Source organism: Dendrobates tinctorius, unplaced genomic scaffold, assembly GCF_039654945.1.
Source record: "Dendrobates tinctorius isolate UK_male_01 unplaced genomic scaffold, ASM3965494v1 ptg000063l, whole genome shotgun sequence".
Lineage (NCBI taxonomy): Eukaryota > Metazoa > Chordata > Amphibia > Anura > Dendrobatidae > Dendrobates > Dendrobates tinctorius.
Window position 1 is genome coordinate 16049997 of NW_027361731.1, and position 25508 is coordinate 16075504.

Here is a 25508-nt window from a genome sequence, read left to right on the forward strand (position 1 = left end):
CAAGAAAGCTCCCGACCTGTTTGTGAACCGGTGGGATGTGGAGGGGCATCTCATCAGGGGTCATCCTGAGCGGGATCTGTTCCCTGGGGAGTGTGTGTCCCTTGCGCGCCACCTGGGAGCTCGTGGCTGGTACGCGTTACATGTCAGGAGGATTCCTGCAGAGCCGACAGCCCCACAGAAGCACCAGGGGGCATCAATACCAATAAAGGTCCCACTAAAAGTTCCAGCTGACCACCAGGGTGCAATAGAGAACACCAATGCCCCAACAGCCACAGCAACAGCTCCATCAGCTAAACCAGAGGTGGGTAAAGCACCTGAGCCACCCAGAGCAGCAATGTCACCAGCTGCTACCAAACAACAATCTGCCATACTTCCAACTCAGACAGCTCTTACTCCAGAACAATTGGATGAAGCATTGCAACACACGCTAAGTGAAGATACGTGTCTTCTGCATCCAAGCAAAAGGAGCACAGAAGTTCTACCCTGGAGGCAACAAAAGCCAGATGCTTCCAGTCATAGTAACATAGTAACATACAGTAGTTAGTAAGGCCGAAAAAAGCCATTAGTCCATCCAGTTCAGCCTATAAAATTCCGTCAGAATAAATCCCCAGATCTACGTCCTTCTATAGAACCTAACAATAACTGTGAGATACAATATTGTTACTCTCCAGGAAGACATCCAGGCCTGTCTTGAACCCTTCGACTGAGTTCGCCATCACCACCTCCTCAGGCATTGAATTCCAGATTCTCACTGCCCTAACAGTAAAGAATCTTCTTCTATGTTGGTGGAAAAATCTTCCCTCCTCCAGGCGCAGAGAATGCCCCCTTGTGACCGTCACCTTCCTTGGTATAAACAGATCCTCGGAGAGATATTTGTATTGTCCCCTTATATACTTATACATGGTTATTAGATCGACCCTTAGTCGTCTTTTTTGCAGACTAAATAATCCTAATTTTGCTAGTCCTTATGAGTTGAACCAATATCCAGCAAGTTTTGTAAATAGTTTACCCCAGGAGGGTTTTTGGCAAAATGTTCCTTCCAGTCTTATATAATTAGACACCAGTAAGGAATAAGGAAATAATAAAGACTGAGAGATCATGGACGCTGAGTGATCTGGATACTCTATTTGTATATAAAAAAGACATACTGATAGGGAATTTAGATTGTGAGCCCCATCGGGGACAGTGATGAAAATGTGTGCAAACTGTAAAGCGCTGCGGAATATGTTAGCGCTATATAAAAATAAAGATTATTATTATATAGTTCAGCACCTTTTTAGGTGCTCCTTCTTGGTTTTACTTGTGCCTTTTGGCACGTCCGCCATGTCTGTTTTGCCTCATGACCCCTATAGCGGTGTGCACACGCATCTCATGTCTGCTACCCTGCATGTTCCCTAGAGCAGCCTGCGTTTCTGCGCTGCCTTCTGTGATCATCTCTCTGTTCCAAAAACCCCTGATCATGTGACCTTTCCTAGGCTCCAGCACTGTCTGGTTCCGCAATCATCTCTGCATGTCTGGAACCCTGATCATTTGACCTTTCCTAGCTTCCAGTACTGGCTGGTTCTGCAATCATCTCTGCATGTCTGGAATCCCTGGTCATGTGACTGCTCTCTGTGATCCTGGAGGAACTGAACTGGAAGTTCTCCCCTGGTCCAGACCCGGAAGTACTGGTGCTATGGTGCTATATCAGATCGCCCCTACCTATGGTCAGGGCCTGATTATTGTGTGGCTTCCCTGCATGGTTGCTTGGTCTGCTGGGTCGCTCCTTTTATTCTTTGCCCTTACACTTTGCCCTGTCATGCGTCTCTGCACACGCTTTGTGCTCGTACTCCGTCTCTTGTCCCATGCCTTGTCTTATGTTTGGAGCCTCCAGCACTGACCTCCACCCGCAGAGCCGCACTCCACATAGAGAATAATGGAGCTTCCAGCACCGACCTCCACCCGCAGAGCCGCACTCCACATAGAGAATAATGGAGCCTCCGGCACCGACCTCCACCCGCAGAGCCGCACTCCACATAGAGAATAATGGCGCCTCCAGCACCGACCTCCACCCGCAGAGCCGCACTCCACATAGAGAATAATGGAGCCTCCAACACCGACCTCCACCCGCAGAGCCGCACTCCACATAGAGAATAATGGAGCCTCCGGCACCGACCTCCACCCGCAGAGCCCCACTCCACATAGAGAATAATGGAGCCTCCGGCACCGACCTCCACCCGCAGAGCCGCACTCCACATAGAGAATAATGGAGCTTCCAGCACCGACCTCCACCCGCAGAGCCGCACTCCACATAGAGAATAATGGAGCCTCCAGCACCGACCTCCACCCGCAGAGCCACACTCCACATAGAGAATAATGGAGCCTTCAGCACCGACCTCCACCCGCAGAGCTGCACTCCACATAGAGAATAATGGAGCCTCCGGCACCGACCTCCACCCGCAGAGCCGCACTCCACATAGAGAATAATGGAGCCTCCGGCACCGACCTCCACCTGCAGAGCCGCACTCCACATAGAGAATAATGGAGCCTCCGGCACCGACCTCCACCTGCAGAGCCGCACTCCACATAGAGAATAATGGAGCTTCAAGAACCGACCTCCACCCGCAGAGATGCACTCCACATAGAGAATAATGGAGCCTCCGGCACCGACCTCCACCTGCAGAGCCGCACTCAACATAGAGAATAATGGAGCCTCTGGCACCGACCTCCACCTGCAGAGCCGCACTCCACATAGAGAATAATGGAGCCTCCAGCACCGACCTCCACCCGCAGAGCCGCACTCCACATAGAGAATAATGGAGCCTCCGGCACCGACCTCCACCCGCAGAGCCGCACTCCACATAGAGAAAAATGGAGCCTCCGGCACCGACCTCCACCTGCAGAGCCGCACTCCACATAGAGAATAATGGAGCTTCCAGCACCGACCTCCACCCGCAGAGCCCCACTCCACATAGAGAATAATGGGGCCTCCAGCACTGACCTCCACCCGCAGAGCCGCACTCCACATAGAGAATAATGGAGCTTTCAGCACTGACCTCCACCCGCAGAGCCGCACTCCACATAGAGAATAATGGAGCATCCAGCACCGACCTCCACCCGCAGAGCCGCACTCCACATAGAGAATAATGGAGCCTCCAGCACCGACCTCCACCTGCAGAGCCACACTCCACATAGAGAATAATGGCGCCTCCAGCACCGACCTCCACCCGCAGAGCCGCACTCCACATAGAGAATAATGGAGCCTCCGGCACCGACCTCCACCCGCAGAGCCGCACTCCACATAGAGAATAATGGAGCCTCCAGCACCGACCTCCACCCACAGAGCCACACTCCACATAGAGAATAATGGAGCCTCCAGCACCGACCTCCACCCGCAGAGCTGCACTCCACATAGGGAATAATGGAGCCTCCGGCACCGACCTCCACCCGCAGAGCCGCACTCCACATAGAGAATAATGGAGCCTCCGGCACCGACCTCCACCCGCAGAGCCACACTCCACATAGAGAATAATGGAGCCTCCAGCACCGACCTCCACCCGCAGAGCCGCACTCCACATAGAGAATAATGGAGCCTCCAGCACTTACCTCCACCCGCAGAGCTGCACTCCACATAGAGAATAATGGAGCTTCCAGCACCGACCTCCACCCGCAGAGCCGCACTCCACATAGAGAATAATGGAGCCTCCAGCACCGACCTCCACCCGCAGAGCTGTACTCCACATAGAGAATAATGGAGCCTCCAGCACCGACCTCCACCCGCAGAGCCGCACTCCACATAGAGAATAATGGAGCCTCCAGCACCGACCTACACCCGCAGAGCCGCACTCCACATAGAGAATAATGGAGCCTCCGGCACCTACCTCCACCCGCAGAGCCGCACTCCACATAGAGAATAATGGAGCCTCCTGCACCGACCTCCACCCGCAGAGCCACACTCCACATAGAGAATAATGGAGCCTCCGGCACCGACCTCCACCCGCAGAGCCACACTCCACATAGAGAATAATGACGTCTCCAGCACTGACCTCCACCCGCAGAGCCGCACTCCACATAGAGAATAATGGAGCCTCCAGCACCGACCTCCACCCGCAGAGCCGCACTCCACATAGAGAATAATGGAGCCTCCAGCACCGACCTCCACCCGCAGAGCCGCACTCCACATAGAGAATAATGGAGCCTCCAGCATCGACCTCCACCCGCAGAGCCGCACTCCACATAGAGAATAATGGAGCCTCCAGCACCGACCTCCACCCGCAGAGCCGCACTCCACATAGAGAATAATGGAGCCTCCAGCACCGACCTCCACCCGCAGAGCCGCACTCCACATAGAGAATAATGGAGCCTCCAGCATCGACCTCCACCCGCAGAGCCGCACTCCACATAGAGAATAATGGAGCCTCCAGCACCGACCTCCACCCACAGATCCGCACTCCACATAGAGAATAATGGAGCCTCCAGCACCGACCTCCACCCGCAGAGCCGCACTCCACATAGAGAATAATGGAGCCTCCAGCACCGACCTCCACCCGCAGAGCCGCACTCCACATAGAGAATAATGGCGTCTCCAGCACCGACCTCCACCCGCAGAGCCGCACTCCACATAGAGAATAATGGGGCCTCCAGCACCGACCTCCACCCGCAGAGCCGCACTCCACATAGAGAATAATGGGGCCTCCAGCACCGACCTCCACCCGCAGAGCCGCACTCCACATAGAGAATAATGGAGCCTCCGGCACCTACCTCCATCCGCAGAGCCGCACTCCACATATATGGCTGTTCTGTGCGCACAGGACCTGTGATGAGGTCACAGGAAGGGAGGAGTCAGGGGTCACATGATGGGAAGTAAAGGGGTTGGAATCAGAGAAGATGTATTGCTGTTCCCCATATGACACATAGATGTTTGCAGTGGATGGGGTGAATGCTGCCCCCATTGTGGTGCCCTGTTTTCTAGATAATAGGAGCCATTAAAAGAAAAATAATTATTTTGGAGCAGGATATTATTGGCTATACCTAGAAATTTCTTCATTTTTGCTGAATAATTGCTGTTACCCTGCAAGTGATATCACAACAAAATGTGAGATAGAAGCTGCACTGTTGATTTAGAATCATCCAGCAACTATAGGAGTTAAAATGGTTATAGCAGACAGGGAGTGGTTAGCTCAGCCACAGGGAATTCTGGGAAAGGTGCTATGTGTCTGGGACTTCCAAGAGTAAGGCTATGTGCACACATATGCAGAAAATTTCTGCATAAAAGCAGGACTCCTTCCCAGAAAACGCACGTTTTTTTCTGCACGGTTAATCCACTTTTTTGCACAAAAAATGCGCGTTTTTGATGCGTTCTTTTTCACGCGTCCCCAGACACATAGAAAAAAGCCAGAAATGCGGAATTTACTGCAAAATTATTGAGCATGCTGCGTTTTTTACCGCGAAGCGTTTTTTCGCGGAAAAAAAGGCATCAATATGCACAAAAAGTGCAAAATGCATTAAAATGAATGGGAAGCTTCTTTTAAGCATTTATTGAGCGGACTTAAAAAGCCGCAACATGTGAACACAGCCTAAGGTGTGTGTTAGGCTGGTTTCACATTAGCGTTTTTTTGCGCAGCGCATCCTGCACGTCTATGCGCATGCGTCATGCTACCTATGTTTAACATGGCATGCGCATGGTCTTGCGTTTGCACGCTTTTGTATGCGTTTTCGTGCGCATGCATTTTCTCGTCAAGTGTGCCTAGGCACGCAAGACGCAACCTGTTGCATTTTTGGGTCTGCTGAAAGGCATAAAAAACACATGCGCATGCTTGCGCACGGAATGCGACAAAATAACACATGGCAGTCTATGGGGACGCAGGCGTGCGCATGGACATGCGTTCGTCTGTGTTTTCGTGTGCATGTGTTTTTGGCGTAAATATGTCTAGACACTGGTTTTAACCCCTAGAGAACGAATGCGCATAAAAACGCAAACGCATGCAAAAACGCATGATGCGGGTTTTTTGCATGCATTTGTATCGTGCACGATGCGCTGCGCAAAAAAATGCTAATGTGAAATTAGCCTTAGAGAGTCTCCAGTCAGACTGAAATCAGACAAGCCGTATAGACCAGTACTGAAAGCTGGTTTCCACTCATCCCCCTCTTTAATATGAATGAGATTAGACGCCCCCTGAGATCTTATGTAGAAAACCATTTTGCTCCTATAATCTGATTAAAGAGGTCCAGGATCAGAGGGAGCGGATACAGATCCCGGACCGTGATCTGAGTAATGGTCGCAGAAATCTAGGCATGGGCTTACTCCCCCATCTTTCTTCTTTGCAGTACCTCCCCCTTGAGGAGGGGTCACCGAACCCTCAACCATGCCACCAGGGCGATCAGGGTGAGCCCGATGAAAGGCACGTACCAATCTTTTGGCATGAATATCAGAGGCAGAGACCCAGGAATTATCCTCCTGACCATAACCCTTCCACTTAACCAAATACTGGAGTCTCCGTCTAGCCAGACGGGAATCCAGTATTTTCTCTACCTCATATTCCATATTACCTTCAACCAATACAGGGTCTGGAGGTGCCACCCCTGGAACAACTGGTTCAACAAACCTCTTCAACAAGGACTTATGGAACACATTATGGATTTTAAATGTGACAGGAAGAGCCAAACAAAAAGAGACCGGATTAATAATCTCCAAAATCTTGTAACGTCCAATAAATCTAGGCTTAAACTTAGGAGAAGCCACCTTCATAGCAATATTTTTGGATGATAACCACACCATATCACCAACCTTAAACTGGGGACCAATGGTCCTATGTCGGTTGGAAAACCGCTGGGCCTTTTCCTGGGAGAGAGATAACTTATCCACCACTTGGTCCCAGATCTGGTGCATTCTCTCCACCACAGTGTCAACACCTGGGCAGGCAGAAGGCTCCACCTGCCCGGAAGAAAATCGAGGATGAAACCCATAGTTACAAAAAAAAGGTGACATCAAAGTGGCAGAACTAGCCCTATTATTTAAGGCAAATTCGGCCAAGGGCAAAAATGAAACCCAATCATCCTGATCAGCGGAAATAAAATATCTCAAATACGACTCCAAGGTCTGGTTTGTTCTCTCTGTCTGCCCATTGGTCTGAGGGTGAAAAGCAGAGGAGAAGGACAACTGAATTCCCAGCATGGAACAGAAAGTCCTCCAAAATCTAGACACAAACTGATCTCCTCTGTTAGATACAATGTTCTCAGGAATCCCGTGCAAGCGAACCACATGTTGCAAAAACAGGGGCACCAACTCAGAGGAAGATGGCAACTTAGGGAGTGGTACAAGATGAACCATCTTAGAGAACCTATCACAAATCACCCAAATAATAGTCATTCTCTGAGATACAGACATATCAGAGATGAAATCCATTGAAATATGGGTCCATGGCCTCCTGGGAACCGGCAAAGGCATCAACAACCCACTAGAGCGAGAACAAGATTTAGACCGGGAGCAAGTCCCATAGGACTGCACAAAATTCCTGACATCATGAGATAAGGAGGGCCACCAAAAAGACCGACTCACCAGATCTCTAGTACCAAAAATACCTGGATGACCAGCCAATGCAGAGCAATGAACTTCAGACATCACTCTCTTCTTCCACTGGTCAGGAACATACAACTTTCCACTGGGACAACGCTCAGGTTTGTCCTCCTGGAACTCTTCCAGAGCATGTCTCAAATCGGGCGAGATGGCTGAAAGAACTACCCCTTCGCCTAAGATGGTAGCAGGCTTGGTCACCACAGGAGAATCAGCAAAGAAGCTCCTAGAGAGGGCGTCTGCCTTGACATTCTTAGTTCGAGGAAGAAAAGAGACCACAAAATCAAAACGTGTAAAAAACAAGGCCCACCTAGCCTGTCTAGGGTTCAAGCGTTTAGCCGACTCTAGGTAAATCAAATTCTTGTGGTCAGTGAGGACCACGACTTGATGTTTAGCTCCCTCCAACCAATGTCTCCACTCCTCAATGCCCATTTCATGGCCAACAGTTCCCGATTCCCCACATCATAGTTACGTTCAGATGTAGAGAACTTTCGGGAAAAGAAAGCACAGGGATTCATTTTAGATGTTACAGGATCCTTTTGGGACAAAACAGCTCCTGCACCAATCTCAGAAGCATCCACCTCTACCTGGAACGGGAGTGAGACATCAGGTTGCCGCAAAACCTGGGCGGAGGTGAATCTTCGCTTCAGCTCCTGAAAGGAAGAAACAGCCTCCGGAGACCAATTCAACACATCAGCACCCTTCTTAGTCAGATCAGTCAATGGCTTGGCAATACTAGAAAATTTTGCTATACGTTTCCGATAAAAATTAGCAAAACCCAAAAACTTCTGGAGGGCCTTCAAAGAAGTGGGCTGAACCCAATCATAAATGGCCTGTACCTTGGCCGGGTCCATTTCAATAGTTGACGGAGACAAAATAAATCCCAAAAATGAAATCCTCTGTACTCCAAAAAGGCATTTCGATCCTTTGACATACAGGGAATTCTCCCTCAAGATCCGGAACACAGTCCGAATATGTTCCACATGAGAATCCCAATCCTTGGAGAAGATCAAAATATTATCCAGATAGATAATCAAAAATTTATCGACAAAGTCTCGGAAAATATCGTTCATGAAGCACTGGAAGACAGAAGGGGCATTAGTGAGCCCAAAAGGCATCACCAGGTACTCAAAATGTCCCTCCGGAGTATTAAACGCCGTATTCCATTCATCCCCATGCTTAATGCGGATAAGATTATACGCCCCCCTGAGGTCAAGCTTGGTAAACCAGCAAGCACCTTTAACTCTAGAGAATAGATCCGAAATCAGGGGTAACGGATACTGATATTTAACTGTAAATTTGTTGAGGGCACGATAATCAATACAAGGCCTTAATGATCCATCCTTTTTGGCCATGAAAAAAAAAACCCGGCACCTAAGGGTGAAGAGGATGGTCTAATGTGACCCTTCTCCAACGCCTCCTTAATATAGGATTGCATAGCCTCGTGCTCGGGTACAGATAAATTGAAGAGCAGACCCTTGGGAAATTTACACCCCAGGCTCAGTTCAATTGCACAGTCATAACTCCTATGAGGAGGCAAAGACGCAGACTCATTCTCACTAAATACATCATAAAAGTCCGCCAAATTGTCAGGAACATCATGCGACTGAGGAGAGGTGGAAAACACCGGAGCCTCACTAAAGGCACACCGACAACCCCAACTCGCCACAGACACAGATTTCCAATCCAAAACTGGATTATGATTTTGTAACCAGGGAAACCCCAGAACAATGGTATCATGCAGATTATGCAACACCAAAAATCTGCAATTTTCTTGATGGTCTGGGGCGACCCGCATTACCACCTGGGTCCAAAACTGAGGTTTATTTTTCGCCAAGGGAGTAGCATCAATCCCCCTCAAAGGGATAGGCATTTGCAGAGGTGTCATCGGAAATCCACAATGTTTAGCAAAATCCAAGTTCATTAGGTTTAGGGCTGCTCCTGAATCCACAAAAGCCTTGGCGGAATTTTGGATAACTAGAGGCGGAAGACCTGTGAAGACTCAGACGTCAAGGTTAGATTTCAGAAAGGCAGATTTTAAGGGATTCAGAAAGAGAATTGGAGGGATCCAATGGCTGGATATCCTTAAAGACAAAAATGTCCAGGAAGGATGGGAAATCTTGAAAAATGAAATTCTCAAAGCACAGTTGTTAACAATTCCGAAAAGAGGAAAGAATAGGAAGCATTTAAGGAAGCCAGGATGGATGAACACAGAACTTAAGCACATGCTAAAAAGGAAGAAAAAAATGTTTATAAAATGGAAAGAGGGAGGCATATCTAAAGAAGAATATAATGCTGTCTGCAGAACCTGCAGGGCACAAATCAGATTCTCTAAAGCTGAAAATGAATTGAGGCTTGCAAGAGATGTCAAAAGCAATAATAAAGGATTTTGGGGATATGTCAAAAGTAAAAGAAAAGTCAAAGATGCTATAGGATTTTTACAGGATGAAAATGATGAAATGGTAAGACAGGATGTTGAGAAGGCTGAACTTTTAAATTCCTATTTTGCATCTGTTTTCTCTCAGAAAGGAAATGTAACATCAACTGTTATTCACTGTCCTATTAAGGGAATAGAAGAATCCAGGATATATATAAACAGAAAGATAGTGAGGAAACACTTAGTTAACCTAAATGAATTCAAGTCTCCAGGTCCAGATGAATTACACCCAGAGTACTGAAGGAGATAGCAGAAGAAATTTTTGAACCCCTCTCCATAATCTTTGAAAATTCTTGGAGAACAGGAGAAGTGCCAGACTGGAGAAGAGCAAATGTTGTTCCTACCTTCAAAAAGGGGAAGAAGGTGGACCCAGGCAACTATAGGCCGGTGAGTCTGACTTCTATACCAGGAAAGATCTTTGAACAAATTATTAAACAACATGTATGTCAATACCTGGATAAGAATGAAGTGATTAAACAGAGTCAGCATGGGTTTGTAACTAATAAGTCATGTCAGACTAACTTAATTTCCTTCTATGACGGTATCACTGATTGGGTGGATCAAGGAAATGCTGTAGATATAGTATATCTTGACTTCAGCAAAGCATTTGACAAAGTCTCTCATACAATCCTTATTGAAAAAATGACTAAGTATGGAATGGACAAGGCAACTGTTAGGTGGATTCATAACTGGCTTAGTGATCGGACCCAAAGAGTGGTCGTAAATGGCTGCACATCCAGTTGGAAGAATGTCTCAAGTGGGGTACCACAGGGCTCTGTCCTGGGCCCTGTATTGTTCAACATCTTTATCAACGATTTAGATGAAGGAATTGAGGGTAAACTGATTAAATTTGCTGATGACACAAAGCTAGGAGGGATAGCTAATACTAGAGAAGAGAGAGAGAGGATTCAAAAAGATTTAAATAAACTGGAGAAGTGGGCAGCAACTAACAGAATGGTTTTTAACAGGGAGAAATGCAAAGTACTACATCTGGGCAATAAAAATGAAAAAAGCATATATAGAATGGGAGGAATAGGGCTAAGTGACAGCACATGTGAAAAAGACTTGGGTATACTAATAGATCACAGACTGAATATGAGTCAACAGTGTGATGCAGCAGCAAAAAAGGCAAATGCAATTCTAGGATGTATTAACAGAAGCATACAGTCTAGATCACGTGAAGTCATTATTTCCCTCTACTCCTCCTTGGTCAGACCTCATCTGGAATATTGTGTCCAGTTTTGGGCACCACATTTTAAAAAAGACATCAACAAACTGGAGCAAGTTCAGAAAAGAGCGACCAGAATGGTGACCGGTCTGCAAACCCTGTCTTATGAGGAAAGGTTCCAGGATTTGGGAATGTTTAGTTTGCAAAAGAGAAGACTGAGAGGAGACTTAATAGCTGTCTACAAATATCTAAAGGGCTGTCACATTGTAGAAGGATCAACTTTATTCTCATTTGCACAAGGAAAGACTAGAAGCAATGGGATGAAACTGAATGGGAGGAGACACAGATTAGATATTAGAAAAAACTTTTTGACAGTTAGAGTGATCAATGAGTGGAACAGGCTGCCACGAGAAGTGGTGAGTTCTCCTTCAATGGAAGTCTTCAAACAGAGGCTGGACAGACATCTGACAGGGATGATTTAGCGAATCCTGCTTTGAGCAGGGGGTTGGACCAGATGGCCCAGGAGGTCCCTTCCAACTCTACGATTCTATGATTCTATGATTCTATGGAAAATGTGGAGGACAGGGAGCAGATCAGAGTAATTGCCAGAAGAAACTTAGGTTGAACACCACCAACAGAAAACGTGTGTGCAAAGCGTTTCTCTCGTTTAGGACAGACAGAAATAATATGCGAGGCATCTCCACAGAAGAAACACAGCTTATTACGCCTTCTGAACTCCTGACGCTGCTCCCTGGACAAAACTCTATCACATTGCATAGGTTCAGACACCTGTTCAACTGGTGGCAACACCTCTCGTGCCATCCTGCGTTCACGCAAACGCCGATCAACCTGAATGGCTAATGAAATAGAATCGTCCAGACCAGAGGGAACAGGAAATCCCACCATAGTATCTTTTACGGCTTCTGACAAACCCTTCCGAAAGAGAGCAGCCAAGGCATTATCATTCCAGGTAGTAAGGACCACCCAGTTTCGGAATTTTTGACAGTACAATTCTGCAGAATCTCGACCCTGGTTCAATGCCAACAGGGTCTTTTCAGCCTGATCAATAGCATTAGGTTCGTCATACAACAACCCCAAGGCTTGAAAAAATGTGTTCACATTAGTCAAAATAGGATCATCTGGTTTCAAAGAAAACGCCCAATCCTGGGGATCGCCACGCAGCAAAGAGATGACAATTTTAACCTGCTGCGCGGAGCTCCCTGACGAGTTAGGCTTCAAGGCAAAAAATAATTTACAATTATTTTTGAAATTCAAAAATTTAGACCGATCCCCAAAAAATACCTCAGGTGTAGGGATCTTAGGTTCAATAGCATGCGAATGAGCAAGGTAGGCGGAAATTCCTTGCACTTCCGCAGCTAGCTGCTCCACACGATCAGACAATTGCTTTATCTCCATTGAGAGAAAAAAAAATTCCCCCTACGGCCTCAAAGATATAGAGGAAAGAATATACACACTTTTTTTTTTTTTACAATTCTTTCCTGCTAATGAGTATCCTAGGATCTGCGGTATGATGGGTGATTCTGTTATGAATGAGTCACCGTAGGAGGCAAACACGAAAATAGTAGCTACGTCCAGAAAACCAGAGAAGTTGGCCACTATCAGATTGCAGACCCCTGAACCTATCAACACAACTAGCAGTAGCCGTGGGGGGTTCCTACGGTGCCCTAGACCCCTCGATCACAGCCGGAGAGCTAAATAGCCTAAAGACAGAAAGGGAAATCTAAACTGCCCCAGAGCAGACCCCAAAGTAAAAGGCAGCCCCCAACATATAATGACGGTGAAGCAAGATGAAAAAACACTCACACAGATAGAAAGATAGGCTGAGCAAACGATGGGGCCCAAGCTAACTAATTAGGACAGGAAAGGAAGGTTGCTGTTTGCAATCTGCCAAAACCCTATCAAAGACAAAAGCCAACAGACTGATATGGAAAAAGACCCTGAAGACGCTAGGCTTCAAAAATACTATATCTGTACTCAGGTCTTTTCTGAAGACAGAGCAAAAAGGAATTCAGCTCACCCCAGCAAGGAATGGCAGAAATCCAGAAAAACAAAGCAAAACAAAATCAAAACACAAATGCAAAAAGCAGAGCAGAAAACTTAGCTTTTGAGGAGCAGGAATTCAGACTGGTCTACAAGAATCCCTCAGAGAAATCACCCGCAAGGTAGAAGGGCGTTGGCGGCCTTATATCCAGTCAGTAACTACACTCAGCCAGTCATCATCATTAGGCTCAGGTGCTTGATAATCAGGCTCACTACCTTCCTTAACCAGAAGAGGGAGTTCATCAGACCTCAGTGGCGAAGGGGAAAATGAACTCACAACACTTGACTCTGTTTAGGACTTCCCTTATACTCTGCGCTCATTGGCACATCTGCCCGTTCGGGTCGCCTGTCACTGTCAGCTCTGGACCCCGTGCGGCCACTCTCTCAGCGGCTGCTCCCTCCGGGAGATGCGTGGCTGGCTCCGCCTCTGTCTCCGCCCCGACAGTCATGTGCCGCAGGTCCTGCACGCCGATTGTCGTGCCGGGATTCGCTACTCCCCACATTCTGGGTAAGCCCCTGTATAACCACATACTCATTGGGACCCAGGCACTGTCTGGTATAACAGTCCTGGGGATCCTGACATATCTGACCTACACTTTTCTTTTTCCCGGTGCTGGGTGCCTGTATTTGGGGTGGCTTATGGATCCCATGCATGCATTATCTGAGCAGGTAAAACACCTGACTCAGATTTTCCAAAAACTAAATGTGGAACAGCGAGCCCTGGCCCAGTCACAGCAACAGATGACTGATACTGTGCATGGGGCTTTATCCTGTGGGTTACAGGGGGCTACTGCTGGAGATGTTGTTTTGGCGTCTCCAGAACCCCCGTTAAATTGCCCGACTTTTTTTCTGGGAGCAAAAAAGGATTTAAAGTATTTAAGGAGGGTTGTAAACTCTTCTTTTCATTAAGACTGCTTTCCTCTGGAGATGAAAGTCAGAGGGATGGGTTCGTTATGTGCTTATTAAGGGGGTCCCCGCAGGCTTGGGTGTTTTCCCTTCCTCCTACTGCCCCTGAGAGTGTGTCGGTGAATGCATTTTTTGAAGCCTTAGGGCACATATATGATGAGCCTGATCGGGTGCACTTGGCAGAGGATATGGTGATGAGTGTCTGTCAGGGAAAACACTCGGCTGAGTGGTCTTGCTCAGAATTCAGACATTGGGCCACTGAGGTGTCATGGGACGATGCTGCCCTCCGGTGTTTGTTCCGCCGAGGCTTGTCCGAATGTCTGAAGGATACCCTGGCACTCCACCCTCCAGCTGATTCCCTGGAGGAAGCCATGACCCAGGTGGTGCGCATGGACCGCATGCTTCGGGCAAGAGGAGTTATGCAAATAGAAGCTACATTGTTCCCTAGTGGTGATGAGGCCACAACTTTTTCCGAGCCCATGGAGGTAGGGGCAATCACCTTGAAAGAAAAGGAGAGAAGGCGTCGTGGGGAGAAATGGCTGTATTTCTATGTGGAAAACTGGGACACTGGAGGAGGGACTGTCATTCTTGCCCTCCACTACCCAAGGCGGCGGGAAACAACTAGGTCTGGGTGGCAATCGAGAAGGCCATCCAGACCCTCAGGTACACTTTTCCTCATTTGCAAAAATTTTGCTTCAAGTGGAACTTGTGGTGGACGGTTGTCCTTATTTTTCAACAGCTTTTGTGGATTCCGGGTCGTCCATCAACTTGATCAGCCCCAACTTGGTTTCCCAATGCAAGATAGGGACAGATAGACTCCAACCCCCAATGAAAGTGGTGGCCATTGACTCTCTCCCCTCACTAAAGGAGGGATTTGTTATGTCTCGAAGGTCTTCTCCTTCAAAGTGGGCTCTGATCATATGGAGAAGATAAGTTGTTTTGCCATGGAGGATTTGCCTGCCGGGTTGGTGTTGGGATACCCTGGTTACAATGCCACAACCCGATCATCAATTGGGTAATGGGGGAGACTGTTCAATGGGTACCTAAATGTGTTAACCATGGTTGTAATGTTGAATTAACATCTGAACCTGTCAAATCTGTTTCTGTGTCGTCTGTCGGTCTGGAGGTTATTCTGGAGTACATATAGGACTTTAAAGACGAGTTCTCAAAAAGCGAGGCTGAGGTCTTACCTCCACATAGACCCTTTGACTGTGCAATTGAATTGCTTCTGTCATGCCGCGCTCACCAGGAGGCGGGGCTTCGGTCCTGATGTCACTCCCTCCGGTACGGCGGTCCCTCCGGGGCCTCCGTCGGGTGCGCACGCGCAGCTCTCATCCCCGGGGCTCCTCCTCCATGTCATATTTGCGCTTGCGTGCTCCTGTCAGTGCTGTCTCCGGGTCAGTCTCCTCTATGGTAATGGAGGACCTGACCCGGAAGCTGTAGTAGTCATGTGCTTTCTGGCTAGGATTTGACCCGGAACCTGTCAAGGACATGTGCTATATCATGCTACCTTCCCCTATGGGAGGTGCCTGATTATTGTTGTGCTTCCTAGCTGGGTCTGCTTAGTCCCAGCCGGGCCGTGCACTGTTCTCAGGTCCTCTGCTCTGTCTGGTATTCTATGGTGCTCCTAGCACTCGCTCTGAACTTTCTCGTTGCTTCATGCTCAGTAGTGCCTCTTGGCACACTCTAGTATCCTGTCCCCTGTCCCTTGCTCTGTCGTACCTCCTGGTCCTCTCTGTCTCTGTGCTCTGTAACACCTCCTGGCACGACTGCTGCTCCATCCAGTACTCTGTCGTGCTCCTGGCACGCGTCCTGCTTTGTATACCTCCGGACGTAATACTCGCTATACGCCATACGTGTTCACGGCTACCTGTCTCGCACTATCTGTAGTTTGCGCACTATCATGTACACTCTCTTTGTGTTCCTGGTACCCAGTTCTGATACACTCATCCGTGTTTCCCGTGAGCCACCCCTCTTGGTACCGGCTGTCGCGGTTCTGACCTCTGCGGTCCTGCCCCTAATGATCCCTGTATAGTGGTCGGTCATCACCTGGCATGCTCAGCCCAGTGGCTCCAGATCCGCGACCCAGAGGGTCCACACTTGGACGTTGTCTGCTCTTGAACATCACAGCTTCCAGGGGCTAAGTTACCGAAAGCCTGGCTGTTTAATTTGTCTGCTCCCGAACGCTTAGCCATGAAGGAGTATATTGCTGAAATTCTCCGTAAGGGGCATATACAAACTTCCGTCTCTCCTGTGGCAGCGGGATTCTTTTTTGTTAAGAAAAAAGATGGCGGTATGCATCCTTGCCTCGACTTTTGGGAACTAAACTAAATCACGTTGAGAAACACCTATCCTCTTCCCCTCATCCCAGATTTATGCAATCAATTGTCCAGGGTCAAATAGTTCTCCAAGTTAGACCTCCGGGGAACTCCGGCGTTCCTCACATCGGGGGACTCGTTGAAAACCTGGTCATGTCGTTTGGACTTACAAGTGCTCCCGCTATTTTCCAAAATTTCATCAATGTGGTATTTGCTGACCTTATTGGACGTTTTGTCATTGTGTATTTGGATGATATTTTGGTGTTATCCCTGGACAGGCAGACTCATTTGCATTTATGGACTGTTCCCCAAAGACTCTGAGATAATCAGTTATTTTGCCAAGTTGGAGAAGTGTTCGTCTTTTATGCAGGAGCTGTCCTTTTTGGGTCTGATTGTGTCCTGTGAGGGCTTCTACATTGATCCCAGGAAGGTGCAAGTGATAGCTGATTGGGTACAACCCCAAGATCTTAAGGGGCTTCAGCGCTTCCTGAGATTTGACAATTATTACCGCAAATTTACAAAAGGGTTTTCGCAAGTAGTGAAATCCCTTACTGATCACATTCCCAAGGGGGCAGATGTGAAGGAGTGGTCGGAGACCGTCAAGGAGTCCTTTCAGGCGTCAAAGGATGTTTTATGTCCGCTCCGGTTTTGGTTCAGCCAGATTCATGCAAATCCTTTATTGTGGAGGTAGATGCTTCTGAGGTGGGGGTGGGAGCAGTTTTGTCTCAGGGACCTGTCCCATTCACCAATCTCAAGCCCTGTGCTTGAGTGAAATTATGACATAGGCAATAGAGAACTTCTTGCAGTCAAGTTGGCATTCGAAGAATGGAGGCATTTTTTGGAAGGGGCAGCTCACCCTATTACTGTGGTCAGGGATCACAAAAATTTGGCATATATTGAGTCAGCGAAAAGATTGACTCCTAGGCAAGCTCGTTGGTCACTTTTTTTCCTGATTTCAGTTTAGTATCACTTTCCATCTTGGTTCTAAGAACATCAAGGCTGATGCCTTGTCCCGTAGTTTTGAGCCTGTGTCTCCCCCCGATCCGCCATTCTCCATTCTTCCTCCCGGGATGGTGGTAGCGGAGATCTCCTCTGAGTTGGAACTAGAGATTGTGGGGTCCCAGTCTTTAGCTCCTGCCTCCAAGCCAGGAAATAAACTGTTTGTTCCCGTCCAATTTCAGGGTAAACCTCTGCTGTGTATCCCTCCACTGCCGGGAAAGAGGTCCCGTAACCCAAACCTGCTGTTAAGTGAGAGTCTGAACTCAGGTAACCTCAGTGATGCACTGCAGGAGCCATTGTCTCCTGTCAGTGTGTCACTGGAGGCCCTGTAGAGAGGTCACATCTCCTGATGTGACATCTCTATAGGGGAGAATGTTGTGGGACACTCATTATTAAATGGACTACTTTGGAACAGGGAGTATTTGTTTGTTTATTTTTTTTCAGGAGATCGAGGGCATCGCATTGATTAGGCGTACAATAAAATGGGAAAACTGTATAGTGTTTTATTTCATTAAAAGACTTTTTTCTGGCTGTGTGTTTTTTTAACCCTTGAAAACTATAGGATTAGTAATGGATAGATGTCTTATTGACACCTCTCCATTACTAACCAGGCTTAATGTCACCTTACAATTCAAAGGTGACATTAACCCCTTTATTACCCCATATGCCACCACTACAGGGCAGTGGGAAGAGAGAGGCTAAGTGCAGGAATTGGCGCATCTTACAGATGCACCATTTCTGAGGCGGCTGGGGGCAGATGTTTGTAGCCGGGGGTGGGGGGCAATAACCATGGTCCCTTCCTAGGCTACGAATATCTGCCTCCGGTCATCGGCTTTCCCTCTCTGGCGCAGAAAAATTGTGTGGGAGCCCATGCCATTTTTTTACCTTTTTTTTCTAAATTACACATATTGTTCATTAATAAACAACGGCCTTCCTATTATATACATGTATGTATCTATCTATAGATCTATCTATCTCTCTATAGATCAATCTATCTCTCTATAGATCAATCTATCTATCTATATATAGCTCTGTCTATCTATCTTTCTATCTATAGATCTATCTATCTGTGTGTAATGGAGTATGCAAAATAAGAGGTTGGACAAAGAAATGACATCACAACTTTTTTTTTGTTAAATAACATATCTTTATTTAGCTTACAAAAACGCAGACAAATCCTTAGGAAAAAACGCATGAAAATCAGCACAAAAAAATCATCAAATACGCATCAAAAACGCACGGATTTTTACCTGCGTTTTCGGGCAAGAAATGCAGATTCTGTGCAGAAAATTCTGCAGACAAATCTTCAATGTGTGCACATACCCTGAGTATAAGGGACAAATAAATAAGTCCCTGATTGATGAGGGGTTCCGTTAGGTGTGGTCCTCTGTATGCAGGGTTGGACTGAAGACAAAAAACTGACTGGCAATCCATTAGGAAGTGCCAGTTAGTTTTCAATTTTTTGTCTTTTTTATGTAAATACTTATGTCCCCCCAAAAAATTGAGAAAAGTATTCAAGGAGTGATACCTTTAGAGGCTAAAGAGAAATTATATTTGCAAGCAAGCTTTCCGGGCTCAAAAGGCCTCTTCATCAGGCTAATTACAAGTGAATTACTGAGAAGAGACAGCAACATTTAAATAGGAATTACAACAGGACATGAGGTGATGCTAGCTAGAGACAGGCCAAGGAAATCAAATTAAGGCTTTTGTTATACATGTAGATGAGGTGGAAGTGTTCTATTAGAGATCTGAAGACCTTGTTGTGGAGGTGTGAACTGTGTCCATGTAATGAGTCATGAATCCAGGTGTCAAATTCAGTCCTATTGTTAGAGATTGAAACATATTTAGAAATTTGAACTCCCAAATTTTTCTTTCTCTGTCGCTATTAAAATGACCTTTCAATATTAGGACTTTTAGATCTGCCAAGCTGTGTCCAGGTCTAGAGAAGTGTATTCCTACAGGCGGCTCCAGCTCATTGATGAATAATGCCTGTATGTCTATGCAGATTCATCCTTGTTTGTAGTTTTTGTTTAGTTTCCCCGATGTATGTCCCTCCATTGCACCTTGTACATTGTATCATGTAAACGACTTTTGAGGATGTACATGAAAAATAGTCCATGATCTTATAGTCCTGATTTGTGTTGGGTATGGGGACTATATCTGTTGGTGATATGTGGTTGCAGGTCTTGCATTTCTTACTGTTACAGGGGACTGTGCCCGTCTCTGATGGTGATGCGAGTGCACTTATGACAAGGATATTCCTTAGGTTGGGAGGCTGTTTGTAGGAGAGCAGTGGTGGTTCTGGGAATATTGCTTTCAGTCTGTGGTCTCTGTGGAATATGGGTTGGAGGTCAGCGCGAATTTTCCTTAAAATGTTCATGTGAGGGTTGTACGTGACCACAAGCGGCAACCTGTTATCCTCCTTCTGTTTATAATCTAGGAGGCTGCTTCTTGGGATCCTTGTAGCTCTGTGGATCTGTTAATCAATTACAAGTGGATGATATCCTTGGTGTAGGAATGTTTTCCTAAGTGATAGTAGTTGTAGTTTTCTATTCTCGTCTGAACAGATCCGAATGTACCTTAGAGCTTGACTGTAGATTATTGATTTTTTTGTGTGTCTCGGATGAAAGCTGTTCCATCTCAGGTATGCCGGATGTCCTGTGGGTTTATGGTAAATAGTCGTTTGTACGGTATTGTCTTTGATGTATATGGTTGTGTCTAGAAAATGGATTTGGGATTTTGAAAAGTTGAGGGTGAGCTTGATGGCTGGGTGGAACTTGTTGAAGTTTTTGTGGAAGGTAATCAGTTCCTCCTTTGAGCCTTTGCAGATTATTAGAAGGTCATCAATGTAGCGGAAGTATGTCTTTTTTATGTTACCTTACTGACCGAGCACTCCGCCCTCCTCCAAGTGGAGATTTTAATTACAGCAGCTCCCTACTTACCCATAAATGCAGGCATTGCTGACAGAGGTGTCCACATTCACCCAGGAATTCACACATCTGCCTTAGAGAGGTATTCACACAGGTCAGGGACAACATCAGACTGAGACCACCTTGATGATGGTTGATGGGCAGATAATATTTTGCCAAATTTTTTTTTTTTCAGAAAATATTTATTAAAGTTTTTTTATAACAAAGAAAGGGTACAATACAATAGACCATATGCTACCATTATCTGGGTAGTTAAACATTATTTAAGTATGGAAGTAGAGAAAAGAAGGGAAAGACATGAGGGAGAAGACATAGTAGTAAGAGTAAGGAAAAAATAGGTATGGGGATATAGGGTAAGGGAAGGAAGAAGGGGGGGGTGATTATAGCCCATCAGTTAAAAATAATTTAACTTATTTAACTCAAATCATCTAAATTACTCGGGAGCTAATTATGTATCCAGTTGGCAAATTCCGGACTCTCTTTGAATGAATGCCAAGGAAACCAAGTGTGTCCCTGTCTAGATATGGAGCCCCCATCTTGGGACATCAGTGATTCCATATGCTCCAATCTGTCCATCTCCACCACTCATTCCATCACAGAAGGGACCCTCATGGATCTCCAATGTCTGGGTATGATCATTCTTGCTGCTATTAGGCAAAATCTCCAGAGGCCCCTTTTAATTGTTTTTAATGGGCCAGGGATCAGAGAAAGGAGAACAATCTGAGGAGATGGTTCATATCTGATTCCAGAGATGATATAGAAAATCTGGAAGATCGCCGACCAAAATGGCTTCAGCAGACGACAGGACCACCAGACATGTAGCATGGAGCCCCCGTCCTCTCCGCATCTCCAGCATAAATCAGGGACCCCCGGATAAATCTTGTGCAGCAAGTCAGGGCATCTATACCATCTAGTCAAGATTTTGTAGTTCTTCTCCTGCGACTCACAAGAGATAGACAACTTATGAGTCAGGGTGAAGATTTTATGGCGATCCGCATCGGAAAAGTTAATCCGCAGATCTTTCTCCCATGCAGTGATGAAGCGGGGCGTGTCTGTAGATTCCAAATCAGAGATCAGGCCATAGAGGAGTGAGATCACATGAGGAGGGCCCTCCGTTAGCTGCATAAGGGTCTCAAATGGTGTCGGCAGACCAAGAGCTATCTTTGAAAAACAGCTCTTGAGCTGAATAAATTCAAGCCAGGGTATCGATCTCCCCGGGCAGGCCGTCCTCATATCCCCCACCGCAGGGAATCCTGCAATCTTGTCTGCAGCCTGGCCCAGACTAACCCGGTCGTCAGAGTCCCAACAAAGAAATGAAGTCCGTGTCGTGGCAGGAGGGAAGTCTATGTTATTAAAGAGGGGGCCTAATCTACTTGGTCTGTTAATGATTTTCATTTTGGTGCTATATTTGTACCAGAAATTTATTACCACTTGTGTGAGCGGTGGGAATTCAGAAACTGTGTAGTTCCGAGGATCATAGGTCCAAGGGAGCCAATACAGTGAATGTGGGGACATCAGCTTTTCAATGATCACCCATTGTTTATACAGGTCACCATATCTCCAGTCCACCAGTCTGGAAAGAAGAGCAGACCGGTAATATGTTTTAAAATTAGGAAGACCCATGCCACCCCTCGACTTAGGTCTAATCAGAGTGGAGAACCCAAGTCTTGGTTTTCTTGCGCCCCAAACAAAACTGTTAATTGCTGATTGGAGACGGTTAAAGAAATGATCAGGAACAAAAATAGGGACTGTCTGGAAAAGATAAAGAAAACGGGGAAGAATGTCCATTTTGACTGCATTAATACGGCCAAACCAGGAAAGTTGGGGTCTATTGTATTTCTTCAAGTCAGCTAGGGTAGTATGGAGGAGTGGGATATAATTAAGATTGAGTAGATCATTGGAGTTTTTAGGAATCATAACTCCCAGGTATTTAAGTGCCCTGTCCTCCCACCTAAAAGGGAAGGAAGATTGGAGTCTATGGGCCTCTTCATCGGGGAGAGTTATGTTCAAAACTTCTGTTTTGGAGTAATTAACTTTAAAGTTAGATACCTCCCCAAATTTTAGCAACTCTCGCATGAGCACTGGGAACGCAATTGTAGGGTTTGTCACGTATATTAATAAATCATCTGCGTATATTGATAGTTTAAAATTATCATGGCCAATCTGTATGCCCTTAATATCAGGAGCGCTCCGCAGTGCAACTGCCAGGTGCTCCATGGCAATTATATAAAGCAGAGGGGACAATGGACACCCCTGTCTGGTACCATTAGATATGCTCAAGCAAGATGAAAGAGTACCGTTGACTCTAATACAAGCCGTGGGGTTTTGGTACAAAGCGAATATTCTCCCCAGCATTGTAGACCCCAGTCCCAGTTGTGTCAATGAAGAACGTAAAAAGGTCCACCCAAGGCGATCAAAAGCCTTCTCGGCGTCAATAGATAAAAGGCAAGCTGGAATCTTGTGTCTGCGTACATAAGATGCGAGCAGTAGTGTTTTAACCGTGTTGTCTTTGGCCTCTCGTTTCTGCACGAATCCGGCCTGATCACCATGGATGGATCCCGGAAGTAGAGGGCTCAACCTGTTAGCCAACGCCTTAGCAAAGACCTTCACATCAACATTAATAAGTGAGATGGGACGATAATTTGAACACATCGAATGGTCCTTACCAGGTTTAGGTATCACCGTAATTGTGGCGGCCAAGGTCTGTCTGGAAAAAGGACAGGTCTCTGAGATAGAATTGAATAGTTTAGTTATAATGGGTACTATATTAGGTGTAAATAATTTATAAAAGGAAGCTGGGAACCCGTCGGGTCCGGGACTCCTACCATTAGCCATAGATTGAATAGTATCTGAGATCTCCTGATCTGTGAATGGTTCCTCCATGGCTGCTGTATCTGCCACTGGAAGAGGAGGGAGTGGGGTGTTGTTAACATAGTCGTCCACCCTGGCCTGGAAGTTAGTCGGGGACATATCAGCTATTGGCCCCCTGAGATTGTATAAGGAATCGTAATATTCTTTGAAGGAAGCCGTGATTTCTTCTGGATGATGTAATAGTTTACCAGTTTTAGATTTTATGGTAGGGATATAAGTGACAGGAATACGTGGGTGCAGGAATTGTGCTAAATCCTTACCAGGCTTATTGGAGAATTCATAAATATCTCCGAAAACGGTCTCTTTGCCGTGCTGATGCCGTATCCAACAGGGAGGTAAGGTCTTTCCTGGCCTTTAAGAGGTCAGCCAAGGTTTGGGAATTGTGGGTATGCTTATGATCTAGCTCCAGCTTTTGAATGCGTGTGAGTAGATCGTTGATTGCGAATGCTCTTTCTTTCTTTAACCGCGCTCCCTGTTGGATAAACACTCCTCTAATTACTCCCTTTAAAGCCTCCCACTGATAGGGTAAGGCTGTGTGGTCTGATTTGTGAAAGTCTATGAAGTCAGTGATGGCCGTTCGGATTGCTGTCTGGCATGTGGGGTCTTTAAGGAGGCCAGGGTGTAACGACCACGTCCATTCCGTAGGGGCCAGGTCCGGTAGTCGTATGGACAACAAAACAGAGGCATAATCTGACCAAATCATTGGTCCAATCTGAGTCTCTGGGTGACATGTTAATAGTTTGTGACTGATCAGGAAGAAGTCTATCCTACTATAGGAGTCATGTATAGCTGAGTAGTAGGTGTAGTCGCGTGTAGTGGGGTGAGTCAGTCTCCAAACGTCCACTAGTCTAGACTCCACTAATTTGGTCTTTAGGCTCTCCAGTTGGGACGGGGGTATGGACGACCTACCAGACGATGAGTCCACGGACCTGTCAAGTACAAGATTGAAGTCCCCACCGGCAATCACCAAGCCCTCGGCGAACGTTGCGAGGCAATTCAAATATGCTCTACATGTCCGAGCCTGATCCTGATTAGGAAGATAAAAATTAGAAATAGTGAACACACCAGCAGCCATTTTCAATTTTAGAAATAAGAACCTGCCATGGGGGTCCAATTTAGAATCCAGTACCTGAGCCTGAAGGGATTTGTGAAGTGCAATACTGACCCCCTTTGATTTAGATTCTGGGTTGGTACCATGGAACCACTGTGTGTAGTACCTATTCCTAAGGGCCGGTATGCGGTCTGATCTGAAGTGGGTTTCCTGCAGCAGGAGTACATGGATATGTTTCTTATGCATATGGTAGAGCACTTGGGAGCGCTTTTCAGGAGTGTTAAATCCCCTAACATTCAGTGAACACAGATTTAAAGTTGCCATATCAATATGCTACCCGAGCCGAGGGAATGGCAACAGCAGTGGTTGGTAAAAGGTTGGAGGGGGAAGGTTTACACAAGAGGGAAGAAGAAAGATGGGAAGAAGTGGAAAGAGAAAAGAAGTAATAATAATAATAATAATAATCTTTATTTATATAGCGCCAACATATTCCGCAGCGCTTTACAGTTTAACAGTTTCAAAACACAGGTCATAAGTAACAACGCACAACAACACCAACAAGTAGTAGATATTAACAGACGAACGGCAAGAAATTTTCAGACAGGAGAAACTTTCCTGTCAAGACAGCTCCCAGGTCACGAAGCCTGGGAACTGGAAACTATACACAGGATACTCTGTAATGTAGTGTCCTTAGACACTCCCTAAAGTGGGGACTGACTGGACCAGGGCACTGAGACTCAGCCAAGCCCCCGCAGCAATTCAATAAGACGTTTAAACATAAACACGATTAACTGTAGTCCGGCATAAAGGCAAACTGTGTTAGTAACTGTTCCTATTAACAAATATCAGAGAGCTATGAAACAAAACCACAGTCTAAAGTAAGTAACGGAGCCGCAAAGTGATCTACAGATCATATTAGTATATGGAGACTATATAATAACCAGAAAATATAAAGTTGGTAATAAGATAGCACAATAATAATAATTATCAGCTCTTCTCTGGTCACCAGCAGGAACAGAACATCTGTATTGCTCCCGATTTATTAGCCCAGGGTATAATTCCACCAAACAGAGCATAGTTTGAGATCTTCAGGTAAGGTGGAGACGAGGGGTCAATGGGGGGAGAATTCCCCTTGAGTCGATCTAAATAAAGTCAAGGGTCCCCTTCTTGGGCTCCATAATCGTGCCTCGGGCCACGTCTCCTTTTCCTATTAGG

General features: G+C 46.4%; 2 protein-coding genes across 2 annotated transcripts in view; both read right to left on the reverse strand.

Moving 5' to 3' along the window:
- Positions 1-25508, reverse strand: part of LOC141094243 (uncharacterized) — a 1213871-nt gene that overhangs the window by 415098 nt on the left and 773265 nt on the right. The gene's annotated exons all lie outside the window — the stretch shown is intronic.
- Positions 1-25508, reverse strand: part of LOC141093939 (uncharacterized) — a 197074-nt gene that overhangs the window by 118191 nt on the left and 53375 nt on the right. Inside the window, exons 9-11 of the mRNA XM_073579620.1 lie at positions 24172-24269; positions 23197-23594; positions 22776-23097 (exon numbers count right to left, since the gene is read on the reverse strand). Coding sequence (XP_073435721.1) covers positions 22776-23097; positions 23197-23594; positions 24172-24269 — 818 coding nt within the window. The remainder of the gene's footprint in view (positions 1-22775; positions 23098-23196; positions 23595-24171; positions 24270-25508) is intronic.